This window comes from Toxorhynchites rutilus, chromosome 2 (genome assembly GCF_029784135.1).
Source record: "Toxorhynchites rutilus septentrionalis strain SRP chromosome 2, ASM2978413v1, whole genome shotgun sequence".
NCBI lineage: Eukaryota > Metazoa > Arthropoda > Insecta > Diptera > Culicidae > Toxorhynchites > Toxorhynchites rutilus.
The window spans coordinates 177275563-177292917 of record NC_073745.1 but is presented as its reverse complement, the minus strand read 5'-3'; the positions used below and the strand labels follow the sequence as shown (position 1 = coordinate 177292917).

The 17355-nt window shown below is 40.1% G+C and overlaps 1 protein-coding gene across 1 annotated transcript in view; it reads right to left on the bottom strand.

The window, feature by feature from the left end:
• Positions 1-17355, bottom strand: part of LOC129764639 (mitochondrial glutamate carrier 1-like) — a 97355-nt gene that overhangs the window by 58026 nt on the left and 21974 nt on the right. Inside the window, exon 3 of the mRNA XM_055763907.1 lies at positions 17157-17291. Coding sequence (XP_055619882.1) covers positions 17157-17291 — 135 coding nt within the window. The remainder of the gene's footprint in view (positions 1-17156; positions 17292-17355) is intronic.

Sequence of the window (17355 nt, the reverse complement as noted above, 5' to 3'; positions counted from 1 at the left end):
GCGCCAATAAATCTGGCCCTTCAAGGAGCATTGTGTTTAAGCACACACCTTTAACCTTAGCTGCAGCATCCCAAATTACTTATACTTTTTCTGGTTTTGACGTAGGACTACGTCTAACCGGAAGATATAGGGGGTGAAATCAATATCTAGGCACTGAACAAGTAGGAAAAAATGCAAGATTTGGAACGCTTAGAACTCGAGCAGTTCTCAATAGATCGCAAAGGTGTTTGCATCAATTGATAGGAAATATATCTACGCATCTATCATAACGAATAACATTTCATTTTTCTTGAGATAAACAATTGAATAATTGTGAAATATCAAGCATTTTTGATTAGTCCATTTTGTGCTCCTCAAATCGTATCGACCGAAACGGGCAACCAGAGCAGCAGCGAAATGCAACGCAGAACGATTGGAAAGGAAAAAGAAAAAATATGAACGAAACATTGGTCGCAGTCTCACACATGCTTAATTCTCGAGCCAGCCATTCAGCTTAAAAATCCCCGCTCCGCTGTCGTAACGATCATTCTCATTCAAACCGTACACCACATTGTTTCGCATCACATCACATCAACAAACCAACACAAGCAGCCATGTCTGGACATGACAAAGGAGGAAAAGTGAAGGGAAAGGCAAAATCCCGCTCGAACAGTGTTGGTCTCCAGTTCCCCGTAGGTGTATCCGCCAATTGCTCCGCAAGGGTAGCTAGGTCAAGCGCGTTAGTACCAGTGCACCAGTCCACCTAGCTGCCGTTATATAGTTTCGGCCGCCGAAGTGATCGAGTTGGCTGGCAAAGCTGCTCGCGACGATAAGAAAACCCGCATTCAGAACAGAACACATTCGGTTCGGTGGACATCAAGACAACAACGGGCAGTTGCAGCGAGTGGCAAACGCAATCGCAAAACAGCAGCAGGTAGCAAAAGAAAAAAGTTTGTTCTTTATACAAACTGCTTTGGTGGCAAATCCAGAACAAGACAGCATCGAGGCGTTCGAAAAGGTTTTTTTTCAAAACCACGAGTACTAAGTTTTCTAAATTGGAACCATTCCATAAAACACGGCGCTTATCAGGGCCATTAAACCTTTCAAAAAAGAGTTTACGAAATACAGTTTAATGCATTCTAAAATATTATCCAAAATAATAATAAAACATAAATTGATTTTTTCATAATTTGTTGCCAGGATATGATGAGTATGAGAATTTGGCAGTTGTGCTGAGCTTATTGATGGTTGGGGACTTTCTCGATTATTCAATTTTCACCAATTGAATTGCTTCCAGATTGAAAGTACAGTAATTTACATTTGGTTCGACATTTAGCTAATTGGACGGACCTGTAATGTGACATATTTAGTTGGACATTTTTGTAAACATAGAGTTGGGGGCCAATTATGACCCAACATGTCCCAAGCTGGATGGGAAGAAATTTTGCAACTGTGAAAGCTGTACCACTGTCATCGCAAATGTTCAATTACAGGTTAAAATCGCCTCCAATGCGACACTGAGTGGTGCTTCGGCATGTCGCATTAAATGTAATTTACAGTACATGTCCCAAGCTGGATGGGAAGAAATTTTCCAACTGTGAATCCTGTGGCTAGTGGCAAACGAAATCGCTAAACAGGTTTAGCCGAACAAGATGAGGATATCAAGTGATAACAAAACAATAAACTCTTTAGATTAATAAACTCTTTAGATTTTGTGGTCCTGAAAAGGACCCTTTTTGGGTTTGCTTCCGAATCTTTATTTGGTGCTAGTATACTTCTTCACCGCTTTGGTACCTTCGGAAACCGCATGCAAGTTCACCGGGCAGCAATAAACTGATTGTGATCTGAATTACCCACGCCGTAATGGTTAACCGCTTATTGTAGTGGGTCAGACGCGAGGCTTCCGCTACGATACGCTCAAAGATGCATTGACGAAGGCCATGACGCTCATGGCCTTCGATGAGAAACCGATGTCGGAATGATCCTAATTCAGCACCTTATGATGTAGATATCATATGATTCCTTCTCCTTCTTCTTGTCGGTTTCCGAGATATTCTTCTGCGCCGTGCCGAACTTTTTGGCGGCTTTTCCACTATTCCACTAGTCTTCGGTGCCTTCGTGTTTGTTAGAAACAACTGCATGTGAATCCAAGGAGCGAACAAATCGTGATGAATATTTTTTTTTGCCATCGCTGCCTTTTAACGCTCATTCGTTCGTCTCGTTGGACTCGCCCCTTTGGCTGAGTCTGCTGATTTGTCTCTATCCTGTGAGCGTGTACCGCTAGAGTACAAAACGCGCGGACCCGCTGAAAAATATATCATTCTCTTTCAAACCGTAAATCAGTGTGGTTGTATGGCATCGTTTCACGTCGCATCGCATAACATCAACAAAGCAACACAAGCAGCAACGTGGACGTGTGGACGTGACAAAGGAGGACAAGTTAAGGGAAAGGCAAAGTCCCACTTGAATCATGCAGGTTTGCAGTTCCCTGTTGGTCGCATTCACTGACTGCTCCGCAAGGGTAACTAGGCCGAACGGATTGGTGCCGGAGCACCAGTATACCTAACAGCGGTTATAGAGTTTCGGCCGCCGGACAATAAGAAAACCCGCCTACAGAACATACCACATTCGGTTCGGTGGCAACAACTAGTTCCAGCGAGTGACAAACGCAATCGCAAAACGGCAGCAGGTAGAAGAAGGAAAAAGTTTGTTTATACAGACTGCTTTGGTGGCAAAACCAGCCACCGTAAAACACGGCGCACGGTAATGTGCTCAATAGTGAAATATATGATAGTGAATGAGCTGATGACTACCTATGCATTCCCTATCACAGCCATCATTTTGATTGTACGATATATGTATACGCCAAAAGATGCCCGGCGTTGAACATTTAATAAGAACAAAGCCTTCAGAAAAAACAATATATTTAAAATATATATTTGGAAAAAGCTGTCCCCTTTGTATAGTCCTACGTCACTCCGGTTATGTCCCCGACATTACCCACCCGTCTTTTTTTGGGATTCAAAACAATTCCAATGGGTAAATACCATGTACGGTTAGGATTGAATGAAGCCAGTTCATTTGCGCTTGCTTTGTGCGCATATCGCTTTTACTGAAACTCTTCGATCTTTAGTCGTACCTTATCGTACAGAAATGGATCCTTTTGAAATCGTTTTTCCAAGGCATCGTAAACGTTTTTCAGCCATTGGTCGACTATCAGGGAACTCCACCTCGTCTTGCTTCCATAGGAGTCCGGTCTCAAATCTCCCACTCGCTGTGCGTACTGTAGTTGACTCGAGAATCTGTCGCGCTCTTTGATTTTCCAATCCTTCGATTTCTGGAGCTATCGCTACGCCGAGGCTTTCTACAGAAAAGAAGCTGCGTACATACTCATGAAGATCTTGATCATTATTTCGGGCGCAAATGTGCATCTGTCGATGGTTAAACGGTGCTTCTGCTCCTACTACACTTCCATATACCGTCCAACCTAGGCGAGTCTTCGTGGCAATCGGTTCATGAGGAAGACCCTTGCGTAACTTCAGTGTAGCTAACAGGTGGGTATTACTCAAACCAATGAGAATCCCGGGAACAGCATGCTTGAAACTTTTTATCGGTAGTCCTCGCAAATGTTTGAATTGATTCACCATACCGTCGAAATCTAACGTCTGCTCCGGTAGACCAAGGCTCGCTACTGTATACACGTCAGAAATATCAAACTGTTTGCTGCTACCAATCCCCGAGATATTCATTTTCACACGTTGAGCACTCGAGATTTTTTTGTTTATTCCACCTGTCCATTGAATGCAGAGCGATTCGGTCTTTCCTTCCACACCCAACGAATCCACAATCGTTTATTCTACCAACGTAACCGAAGAATCGTCATCTAGAAACGCATATGTGTTAATTTGTCTTTTCTCACCATATAAGGTTACAGGAATCACACGGAACAGAGTGGATGCTGCTGACTGACGATGAATTGTGACTGTGGCATTCACTGATACACCAGGTATCGATCCAATTGACGACGGGTCATAATGCAGGAGCCGATTATGGCGCTTTTGACATCCTCCTACACCGCAGATTTATCGTTTACAAGGCCATCGAGTATGTGATATGAGACACCGTCGACACAGCCTGCGATCTTTGACGATCTTCCACCTCTCATCAACAGACAGCTTTTCAAATGTAGCACAGTTGGTTGCTTGATGATTGTCACCGCTACAAACAGAACATGACTTTTTAACTATTTCGATCGAAGGATGAATCCGCTGCTTTTCATCTGTCGTTTCATGGGAGAACTGTGCCGTCTCCACTGCATGTGCATTGACATATCCCTTCTTTATAGGTCTACAATCATCTCGATGAACATGTTTCGAATCCATGTCACATGCCACTATTGTACTTGTAGCCGAAGCAACTTTTGCCATATAGTCACTGAATGTGCTTAGATCCACTACTGGTAATTGTTGTTGATACAAGGTCCAGTTAAATTTAACTGCATCTGGTAACTTATCCACCAGCTTAAATGAGCGGCTAAATTCTGCACTGTCAACCCAAATTTCACCAACGTATCCATTCGATTTGCTTTCGGAGCCGGAGTTTCTCTTACTTTCGTAACCATAACCTTCACAATCTGCTCAGGACGATCATACAGTGTTTGAAGAGTGGATATAATGGACGGATGTAGTAGAAAACTGCTTACCGCTTCCTTAGCACTTCCCTTGAGGCATCTCTGAAGTCTTAACAAGTTTTCCGAATCAGAGTAGCCACAAGTTTCAGTTGAATGTCGGAAACTGCTAATAAACAATGGCCAATCGAGGGTTTTCCATTTCGGGCATAGCTGTCAACCAAAGCGTCATATCATTAGTTGAATGTCTGCCATTTTACAATATGGATAGTTTTAGCATCGCACAACGTGTTAATTTTGTTAAATTATACTATAAAAATGATGAAAAACCGGCAAATGTTTTTCGAGCATTATGAACGGATTTTGGTCGTCATGGACGGCCTACAGAGCACACAATCGCTAATGTAGTGCGAAAATTCGAACAAACTGGATCCGTAGCGGATATTGTGAAACCTGTGCATCATCGTAATGTGCGTTCGGCCGAAAATATTGCTGCTGTTGCTGCCAGTGTGGAGGATGACCCGAATGTTTCGATTCCACGGCGTGTTCAGCAATTGGGCTTGTCAAACACATCATTGTGGTGAATTTTGCATTTGGACTTGCACCTACATCCATATAAAGTCCAACTGGTACAAAAATTAGAGCGTGGTGACCATGGAATGCGTCGGGCATACGTCGATTGGGTGAACGAACAACAGCAGCAAAACGCTGAATTTTCGAATTAAATTTTCTTCAGCGATGAGGCACATTTCGAGCTCGGTGGCTATGTGAACACTAAAAATTTCCGTATATGGGGCTCAGAAAATCCACACGTGATTGTTGAGAGGCCATTGCATCCGCCAAAAGTCACTGTTTGGTGCGCATTATGGTCTGGTGGAGTCATCGGGCCGTATTTCTTTGAAAATGAGGACGACGAGACGGTAACTGTGAATGGTGAACGCTATGGCCGCATGTTAACCGATTTTTTTTGCCACAAATTGAAGATATGGATACGGATGACATTTGGTATCAGCAGGACGGCGCAACGTGCCACACAACACGACCGAACATGGCCATATTGCGAACGAAATTTGAGGGACGCATAATTTCGCGTTTTGGTGATGCCAATTGGCCATCCAGATCATGCGATTTGAACCCGCTAGACTTTTTTTATGGGGTTATGCGAAAGACCGTGTCTATGCCAACTCTCCGCCAACTCTTGAACATTTCAAAGACAACATTCGTGAAGTTATGAACGAGATACCGCCCCATATGTGCCGAAAAGTCATCGAAAATTACCTGTTCCGGATCAAGGTGTGCGAGGAAGCCCTAGGTGGATATTTCAATGATGTTGTATTTCACACATAATGGCATCAACCAAACTTCAATTTGAAATAAAAGTTTCATCGGAATTCGAATTCTAAGTGTGTTTTATTTCAATTTACTTTCGGAATTTAAAGTTGGAAAACCCTGTACAATCAGTACGTCCACCAACTGGGGTTTGAACAGTCGTTTCAATGGGTTGTCGATAAGAGTAAGAGGGGCTACAATTTATTTCACGAAGTGGGATAATATTTTTAAATTGTTCACTCACTGGATGCAATTTAGAATTTTCCCTACGTGATTGCTATAGCATTTCCATTTCCGAAATGTACCAGTCCTTATGGGAATCTATTATACCTTCTTCAGAACGTGTCAGCACTCTGCGTTCACCTGTTCCACCACCAACCTTGTAAATCCTCTGGTCCAGTGAGAATATCTCACCAAACGCAGCCGCTTCCTGTGGAATCAGATGACCAGATGTTTTCAGCTCGCCCTGTAGCCGAAGTTGTTCCTTGAAGTCCTGCTCCAAAGCGCGGAGACGTCTCAGCTCGCCTTCTTGTTTCGCCAACTCTTGCTGCCGTTTCTGCTCAAACGAAACTTGCATCTTCTTCTTCAATGGCACTAACGTTCCTAGAGGAACTTCGCCGTCTCAACGTAGTATTACTTGCGTCATTTTTATTAGTACTTAGTTGAGATTTCTATGCCAAATAACACGCCTTGAATGCATTCTGAGTGGCAAGCTCTAGAATACGCGTGATCACAGTGCAAGTCGGAGGAAATTTCTTTGACGAAAAATTCCCCCGACCAGAACGGGAATCGAACCCGAACACCCGGCATGTTAGTTATGACGCTAACCACTCGGCCACGGGAGCACAAACTTGCATCTGCCGCATGTAATTCAGTTCCTCTTCTTTACGTTGCTGATCGAGCAATGCTTTAGCTCGCTGGTTCTCCAACTCTCGTACTTGCTCAACTAATGCTGACTCTCGCTTCGTCCTTTGCTGTCGCCAGTACTCATAAGCGATGCCCTGTGTTGACGGACCGGCCCTCGCTTCATCTAACATCGCTAAAAATGGTTGCACATTCACTGGTGGTATTATGGAAGAATTCACTAAATCTGATTTGCCAACTCCGACATTTGAATTGCCTTCCAAATTCTCTCTCCTAGCGTCGTTTGCGGTCCAGCTAATGTTGGAGCTTATATCCACATTCACTGATGAGATCATTGCAACTGGTGTAGGAACATTTTTCGTTTTTGCTTTATCTGCTAACGGAGTCGATGTGAAGTTATCGTCGAGTCTTTCGACCGGATTTGCAATTGGTGAAGGAATGGAAACAGCTGACGGAAGCTCGGATATGTTTCCTACCATACCAAGGCCAGTTTTGTCGGCCGCTTCTCGCTGAGTTTGAATCAAATCTCCAACTCGTTGATTGCTTGTTCGGTTTGAACGAAGACTGTGTACGCTTGCACCTCCATCGTGTTCCACTTGCTGACCCCGCTGGTCATATTTCTTTGCGATATACAGCTTGGTCCGCTCAATTTTGTCCAATTTAGCCTTTTGCAACAAAGCTTACTCCTGAGCTAGCTGCTCATTTTCCATATCGTCCATCAACATTTTCTCCTCCTCGAGCCGTTCGAGTTCTCGTTCAATTTGCGCTTTCCTCGCGCTAGATCTATTAGATTGACCCGTTGACGAAACTGGTGGTGGTACTCGCGGGGTGCATGATTCGCATGAAAATACGGTTGCATGAACGGATGCGGTTGTCACTTTGCCGCACGAAAAATGGTACCATCGGTCACAATCTTTGCATTGGACCATATATAATTCGGCATTATTTAGTCGATCACAAACGGCGCAATCATGCTCGTTACCTCGATCAACATCATCAATATTATCCTTTTCGTGAGTCGATTTGTTATTCGACGGGTTAGACATTGCCTTCATAGCAGCGACTTTTGTCATAGCTCGTGTTTGTCGAACAATCGATCTCTGCTCTGAATCCATCTTGTATGGTAGATTCTTTAGTTTTTGTTCGTCGAAGTTTTGTTTCGGAATTATTTAAGCAGACACTCGAATTTTCCGATTGATCAACTAAAGCTGCAATAAATTTATTTTTATAATTCATCTCTATTATCAATTCATTTAACTTACAATCTAGTATTCCTTTTTATATTCGAGAACAACTTTATAATTTTCTTAATGTTTTGCCGAATCATCAAAAGGTGGTTTTGACCATCTTTTTAGACAGTTGGGGTTTCTTGTTTTTGTTTATGGCTACTGACTACAGGGTGTAACATTGGCTATTGTTTTCTAGCGTTACACTGAACAACCGTGTCAAGACTGCAGTAATCCTACGTAGGTGACGTCTCCATTGAACTGACAGGAGCCAACAAATCGTGTTCCCAATGACATTCTCCGTTTGTGTTCTCCCAGACGAGTTTCATATACACATCTTGGCATCAATCATAGTAGCCAACTGAGTGATCCACATAGAAATGTTTTACGCTATATGTCTGGCGGGGAGTTTAGAGCTCTAATGCTGATGACCAATCAGAGAAAGGATGTGCAGATTGAAAGATGCGAGGCCACTTCTTCACCACCAGCATCATCAACGTCCACAACCCACATCTAGGTAGCACCAATGACGATAAAGAAGAACGCGTGTCTAGATCACTACGATCGATGTTCAAAACACGACATCAAAATCGTCACCGGTGTTTGAATGCTCAGGTCCGCCAAAAAAAGGAGTTCAGACCAGCCTAAGCCTTATCGACTTTGTTGCCTGTAAGAACAAGGTCATTCGTAGCACCTTCTTCCAGATGGAGGCGATCTGGCGTAGTGGTAACATCCATACCTCTCACGCTTAAGGTCACGAGTTCAATTCTCACTCCCGACATTCTTCCGAAATGGAAGTAAAGTGACGAACCAGCCAAAAGTGTCAAAAGTCACTAATAAATAAAAACCTTTTTCCAGCACAGCCTGTAATGTCGCTACAGCTGGAGCAAACGAAAACACAAATCGATCACCGTGTTGATCCGTCGCAGCTCAAACCCGCAGGGCTCGCGCATGACAGCATGACTGTCGTTGAGTAATGCTAAAGATGCGCATACATCAGGGTACGTTTATGACAAGATAACCTGGACTCGAAGTGTGTAACGACACGATTCACTTATACACTCTTTTAACTATGATATCTTAGCTTTGACGGAAAGCAGCGATCGCAAAGCAATTCATAAATTTTTTTGTTGTTGTGTGTGTGTGTGTGTGTGTGTTGGCTGCTCCGATGTTTCAAGCGGAACCGTTTGTGGCATCATTCTCTTCCTGATGGATTCTTCTCTGGCCTAAGGTGCACAAACAGGCTCTTGGTGACACCGTTCATCCGCGCTTTCATGATAAACGAAGAGCTTCACCACAACAGCGACAACATGCTCCAATCGCTGTTCAATTATAACTGAGTGGGTTTACAAGCGGCGCTCGCTTATATACCGATTGGTGATTTCAATAGCTTGTTTTGAAAGCAATTTTAAGGCTATTAAAACAAGTTTTTGGATGAAAAAGTAACAAGTATATAACGCGTAGACATTTTATCTTTCGAATAAAGTGTGTATCATACCATTTCGTTCAGTTATTAAAAATCTATTAACGCCCAAAATCTCGGTGTCCGGCGTAACGCTTTCGTTTTCGAAACTTTGATTTTACACCCCGGTATAGAAATGAAAGACGTAGTCCTACGTCAAAAGGATGTAGAATGTAAGAGCCAAGTTCAGGACATCGATTCAAGTAAGTCAGTTCGACTAAACACTGTTAGATATAATTCATCATACGATCATACAGTTGATGTAATTTTTAACTATGAATATACAGTGTTAAACAGTATGCATGTTGTGTCAGTGCTCATTCAATTTATATCACATGTGTCCACATGGTAGTGATCATTTAAGGCAACGCAGATTCCAGTTAATCCCTTCACAGCATGATGTGTTGTTTCTGTGCTGCTTTTTGAAACCAATATTTCTATTTTAAGACAACTCTATGGCTCGATGCGTGAGTGTTCGGTCATCGATGCCCGGGCCCGTGTTCAACAGAATTATGAAAACATATCCAACAAATTATCATTTCATCGATTCCCGATGGATGTGACCATTCAGAAGAAATGGCTTCGATTCTTCGGACAGGACCTAAACAGCAATACTAAAAACATGTACATTTGCTAGCTTCACTTCATTCCGGATTGTTTGGTTCAGTTTTCTAATGGGAGAAAACATGACTATCTCGAGAGGGATATTCCATCAAAGGAAATCGGGAGCAGCACCATCATCTGATAGGCCGGTTCTGATACCTTAATTCAAACACTGCGACAAGAGGTATCGGAGAGCTACAGAAATCTTCAGGAAGCTAAAATCCGTATTGCCGAACCTCAATTTCCCCTAGGTTTTGATTAGAAAGAAACCCTAATCGAATTATCTTTACGCTGCAATGAATAAATGTATACATTAAGCTAAAATGCAATAGAAATAAACTAATTTAGACAAATTTATAATACCGTCCCATGATACTTGCAAAACTAACACGTCACTGCCTTACTACTATTGATGCACTAGTCAGTCCAGACTATCTTGTCATAAACGCCAGGGGTTAGACATCAATTGAATATAGGCTACCCAAAATCAAAATCAATATGGCGTCATTTGTTTACCAACATATCATTTGCGAGGATTGAAATCGTTGAAATCACGGAGATAGTATGCTTTATTGCTAACTGCATGAGCGATTTTCATATTTCGGTTTCACATGGAGCTGTTTACATTTAACATGGAGTTTCAAGTTAGCCACTATTCGACTATTTAACCGGACCATGTTGTAAACAACAGTAATTGATGGAACCAAAATGTCAGTCAACCGCAGCAATATTGGGTACACTGGCAATATAAGGGATTTGACGTTTTAGTCATACCCATGATAAACGCATGCATACATGTATTTTAATGTGGTTATCATTTTGTTGTTGTTCACATTGTTATTGTTGTAGATTGAGTCATTGTGACCACCTGAACCACCGCACAGACAGGAGAACAAGACGACGTTGAAGGAGACTACACTGGTGTGGTGAACAACAACGATATACCACCTTCTGTGATGGGTTGAGTTAAGGAAGCCATTAAGTGCGATTCACATACAACATACACGTCACGTTCACGTCCCGTCACGTCACGATACGTCAATGATTCTACCATGCAATCACGGCAGTGGAACTTCATACAAATCACTCGTCGAAAAGTGTCTCCTTTTTCACTGCTTGTTTACATCGACGAATATATTTTTTTCCACTATGTTTCGTAGGAGAGTGTATGCATACTGACAGATTTCTACTACGAGGTGTTTAATGAAGGATGAAAGGTGGGAATGTTTATGTTTATATATGATTTATCGTACGATTTAATTGAATGCATAAAAGTTGTCAACAAAACTGGAGTTAAGCACATTTTTAAATTGGAACAAATATTGTTAAGAGATTCCCAGCAATTCTTGATGTTTATTGCGTGATTTGGTAACTGTATAAATTGTTTGAAATGAAGGTTTAGTGTAATTATTTTATTTTGAGGATTATATTCACAAACATACAAGTATGATTAATATATATTGCATGTATATGATGTGCCTAGCCAGCCCATACATGCAAACGTGGAGGCGATATACATACATCCTAGAAAATAATAAATCATATAATTATCGTTTATATTACATCATATACCCCATACTCCAATTTCATATGCATATGCCAGTTATACACATTATACAAGTAATGTGTCTTAGATGTATGTATATCGCCTCCAATTTTAGATTTTTGACGTAGGACTACGTCTTACATTAAGGGTGCCAAATCAGAAAACAGGTCACTTTTTTATTAAATAAACTTAACGTTAATAACTATTTTTTGCTACGAACGGATTTAAACGTTTTGTATACCAATCGAATTGGAAATTTTTCAAAGATTTTTTTTGTTTGATATGCTATACATTACAATCCCATAGTCTGTATATGGTTTAAATTGATGAAAAATGGAAGCATTCTAATTTTTCCATACATTTGTTCTGTCCATTTGTGTGCTTTCCCGAACAGAGCTGTCAATAACGGGTAACTTATGCAACCGCTAGAACAAAAATAACGAAGGGGGATAGCGGAAAGAAAAAAATTGCATAGTATGTAAGCTGTTGCTAGCGTATAAATATTGCATCTCCTCTGAGGAAAATTCTCAGAATATTTCTGTACCCGAAACAACAAAGGTCGCTTATTCTGCTCGTTTTGTGTTTAATGTATCCCTTCGAGCTGTGAACGTTAGTGAATATTTCACTTGAAGTGCATCTGGCATTGCAATTAACACAACCATCCGAGACATGGCAAAGCAGGCGAAAAAAGAGAAGAGTACAAATGATTTTAGGTCGCTTCTAAACATCAGTGTTTGTTTTTTTTGTGTGTAGCTTGTTTTCATTGCGCAAAACATAGAACTTATAAACTTTGTTGACGGTATCGACAGAGAGTCGAGAAACGATTTTTCATAAACGGTCATTCTTGCGATGTTTCATTTTTAGCACTGCAACTGTATGCATCTGTTAGATGCGTGTTTGATGCTTGTTGAATGGCGATACACTTCTTCTTATTTTTTTGAATTATAGACACTTGAAACTCAGAGAGTTCATTCGTCTTCGATGGCGATGCACGGAAGATGCCACTCGTTAATATTCAGTGCAATGCGTGCATTGATATAAAGAAACGAATTGCGACATATGACCATAGCGTATTGTTCTCGCAAGGGCAAAAAATGACCGTTACTTCTCGAAATGAGTCTACAAAATTACGCAAGCCATTAAACATTTTCAGGGTCCCCGGAACTTTTTACAAAAAAGTTATTTATGAAATTTCGACGTATTCGCAAATAATATTCGAAATGATAAACCATCAAATTTCAAAAGAAAAAAGATTTCGTAGTCCTACGTTCTAAGCGGTCGTGTCTCTGATACAACCCCTCGATTTTTTTTTACGATTTAATGTTTGCTGGGCAGGCCCGAAGGCAGTTTTAAATTGTTAAAATATGAATGAATTTTTTTACTTCATGTTATTTGATTACTTGAAACATGTAGTACTGAATTTTATTTAACCATTTCTATATAAATTTAGCGATATTTCCACTAAAGCACAATAAACAATCAGGAATGAAGTATCCGAGTGCAACTCTTTCGTATCATATGTAAGAACTTTAATTGCCCTAGAATCATATTTCAGGTAGCCGTACGAGATAGCTACGGCTTGATAATCCAAACAACCGGAGTTCAAATCCCATCGAAGCAATTTTATAAGCGTGTCCCCACTCATATCAAACATTTATATCCCTGAAAGTCAATTGATTAATTCCTATTTGTACAAACATAATGTTTATAAAGGTTCTATATACATACAAAAATGGTGATTCTCTGGGCCGAACATTTTACTTTAATATTTTCCGCCATTTTATGGCAGTGATGAATCGTATATTCGTATGACAACAGACTTATTATGTTATTAGGTATTGCCTAATAACCTTGCATGTACAGTAAGTTACATCTAATTCGACATTTAGTTAATTGTACAGACCTGTAATAAGATACAAATAATAGGACTTTTCCATCTCTAATTGGATATTTTGTAAACATCGAGTTTGGTACCCGAAGTATGGCCCCAGATTGGAAGTCGCCACAAGACGTCGACATTGTACCACTATCATTGTGAATGTCCAATTACAGGCCAATCACCTCTAATGCGACACTGAGTAGTGTCTCGGTATGTCGAGGATTAGAGGTAACCTACTGTATATGCTATTTGGGCGCATCATATACCACCCAAAATATCAGATATTCGATGCTCTATATACGATAGTTATACGATTTAATGTTTGCTGGGTTGGCATACTTGGCAGCTTGGTTTGTCAAGTTCATAATCTCATGTCTACAGTTTTGAGTTAAGTGCAATTGAATGACGAAGTTGAACTAATTTATTTTTGTCACTATGTTTATCAGAACTCAAAAGACCGGCAAACAGATAATCTTTCGTTCTTAAAAGTTAAAAATAAAAAAAAAGCAACTTTAACTTTCACTTTTCTCAAAACCGGAAATATTCTGACTTAAGAATAATTTTTAACTTAATATTCCAAACATACATGTATTTACAAAAATCTATAATCATTATCATAATTATCAAGAGCGTTTTCCACCATTCGTTTTTGGGTTGTCTGTAGTGAATCGTATATACGCATGACAATAGTCGTACTAGATGCATGTAGGAGTCGTATATTCATCCATCCAATCATCGTGAATACTGTTGCAAGTGGAAAATAAATGTGTGTTCATTGCTTATGACAATATGCATTATGACATAAATAACAACATAATACAGGAATTTAAATTTAATGCGACATGCCGAGGCATCACTCAGTGTCGCTTTGGAGGCGATTTTGGCCTGTTAGTGGTACAGTGTCGACGTCTGGTGGCAACTTTAATGTGGCGCCATAATTTGGTCCCCGAACTCGATGTTTACAAAAATGTCCAATTAAACGTGTATGAGACACGTTTAATTGGACATTTTTGTAAAATAAGGTCTAAGGTCTGGTCTGTTCAATAATCTAAACGTCGCATTAAATGTAACTTACTTAAACAATATTTATTCCCAGCTGTTTTGAGGCATCTCGCACAAATTGACAATACCATTCAGTTGTCAGTGCAAGTCGGTTCGATTTTTAGAGTGTAAAAAAAGTTCACTGTTTACATAAAAGCAATCTCGAATCGGTCCCACTTTTTTGCTTGAAGTTACTATCCCCTGATGCAATTCTCATGAAAACATTCACATACACCAGCAACGTAACGACCCGTCAGCATACGTTTAACGAAAACGACCGGCTTGTAGAAAAGAATAATTGACGGAAACGGACGGCTCGTTTGGTTTTTGTCTGGGCTTTGTGTCTCGGCTTTTGTTTTGATTTGGTTGTACAGTAATTTACATCTACATCGACATTAAGCTAATTGAACAGATCTGTGATGCAACACGTTTAATTAGACATTTTTACCTCTAGTTGGACATTTTTGTAAACATTGAGTTCAGGGCCCAAATTATGGCCCCACATTGAAAGTCAAACCGACTCCAATGCGACTCTAAGTGGTGCCTCAGCATATCGCTTTATAAGTAACTTACTGTACTTTTTATGCCAACATATCTCTTAGCTCCAAATTTCGGAGTGAAAATCATTCGCGACTAGTTGAAAGAATTATTCTATTTATTTAATTTATTTAAGCATTCAAATAATTGAATTCAATGATTCTCATTGAATTTTCCAACATTTAGAACTGATTCTAGGCATGCTGATTTGAAAGAGAACATTGCAATTTAAAATTGTTGTAGGTGGCGACACCATGAATAAAATTAAATAAATCATTCGTTTGGCATTTGACGTGACGGTGCTGGTGGAAGCATTGATGTGCGATTCACATAGCACGTTACGGAGAAGAACGTCTACGTTCCGTCAATGTCTCCACCAATTCACACATGCAGTCAATGCTTTCACCAGCACCGTCACGTCAAATGCCAAACGAATGATTCAATTAATTTTATTCATGGTGTCGCCACCTACAACAATTTTGAATTGCAATGCACTCTTTCAAATCAGCATGCCTAAAATCAGTTTCGAATTTTGGAAAATTCAATGGGAATCATTGAATTCAATTATTTAAATGCTTAAACCCCGTAGTCCGACCCTTATTCAACAATAATAATAAATAGAATAATTCTCTCAACTAGTCGCGAATGGTTTTCACTCCGAAATTTGGAGCTAAGCGATATGTTGGCATAAAAAGTACAGTAAGTTATTTATAATGCGATATGCTGAGGCACCACTCAGTGTCGTATTGGAGTCGATTTTGATCAGTAATCGGCCATTCGCGACTGTTAGCGACTTTCAATGTGGGGCCATAATTTGGGCCCCGAATTCAATATTTACTTAATGTCGATTTAGATGTAAATTACTGTACAACCAAATCAAAACAAAAGCCGAGACACAAAGCCCAGACAAAAACCGTCCGTCTCCGTCAAATATTCTTTTCTACAAATCCTGCCGGTCGTTTTCGTTGAACGTATGCTGACGGGTCGTTACGTTGCTGGTGTATGTGAATGTTTTCATGGGAATTGCATGGTAGAATCATTGACGTATCGTGACGTGACGGGACGTGAACGTGACGTGTATGTTGTATGTGAATCGCACTTGACTGCATGTGTGAATTGGTGGAGACGTTGACGGAACGTAGACGTTCTTCTCCGTAACGTGCTATGTGAATCGCACATTAAGCAGCTGATTAGGATGGCCTCGCAGCGGAGCTCTTCAAGGGAGGCTCAGGCGATACAGTGTATGCACCGGTTGATATGCAGAATCTGAGACACATAACAACTACCGGAGGAGTGAAAAGAAGGATTATTGGCCACACATATAAAAAAAGCTACCGTGCAATTATGATTCTGAATAGTGTGTATAAAATTCTGTCAAAGATCACCTCTTGCCGTCTATCGTCAATAGTAAACTTGGAAGCCACAACCATTCAAAAAGAAACTGGATTCCTTGTAAATAAAACAGCTTGGCACATAAATGAACAAATATGTTATTCACTTATATGCTGTTTTTTTGTATAATTGTTGTTTTTAATATGAAAACAGGAATGTATCCTGTTAAAACGGTAGGACCAGACACACATTCAAATTATGGCGCAAACCCTCAAACTTACTTCGAATTTCATAACATATTTAGAGGTTTGTTACTTGATACATACAGACCTTCAGACTTCTACGGCGTGTCTTGTAAACACTACTGTATTTTTTCCAGTGACCATTCTGTTTGCAGATCAACAACAACAACGAAAAATAATCTTTTTTCAATTCAAAGATAATGCAATGACGTGCGATCTTCATGCGTGGCTGAAATGTGATTCCGAATTATTGATGTTTACGTCTATTAGAGCGGAAAATTTTAAGAACCAAGGAAGAATAAATACAATCAATAAGCCAATTTGAATCATAATGGCTTATCTATCGCTGTCTGTGTACATAGTTTTCAGCTGAGATTAATATCAATTGTGTCCACCGCACTGTTTCTGTAACATTTTTATCGTAATCTGAATGTTGAGATATTCTTGATAATTTCTTGATCACTTGTAGAATTGTGAAAGTATACTTACATTGAGCTATACATTTTCTCTCCATTAGGTCCAATTTGTTGGTTCTGTAGGCGTGTTTTTACTAAATCAAGAGGGAATACACATGAAACTCCAATAATTCCAGCTATTCCTCCGTTGATTATTTTAGGAACAAGTCTGGAAGTATATGAAATATGTACACCATAAATTATGTCACATAAATATAGTATATGAATCATGT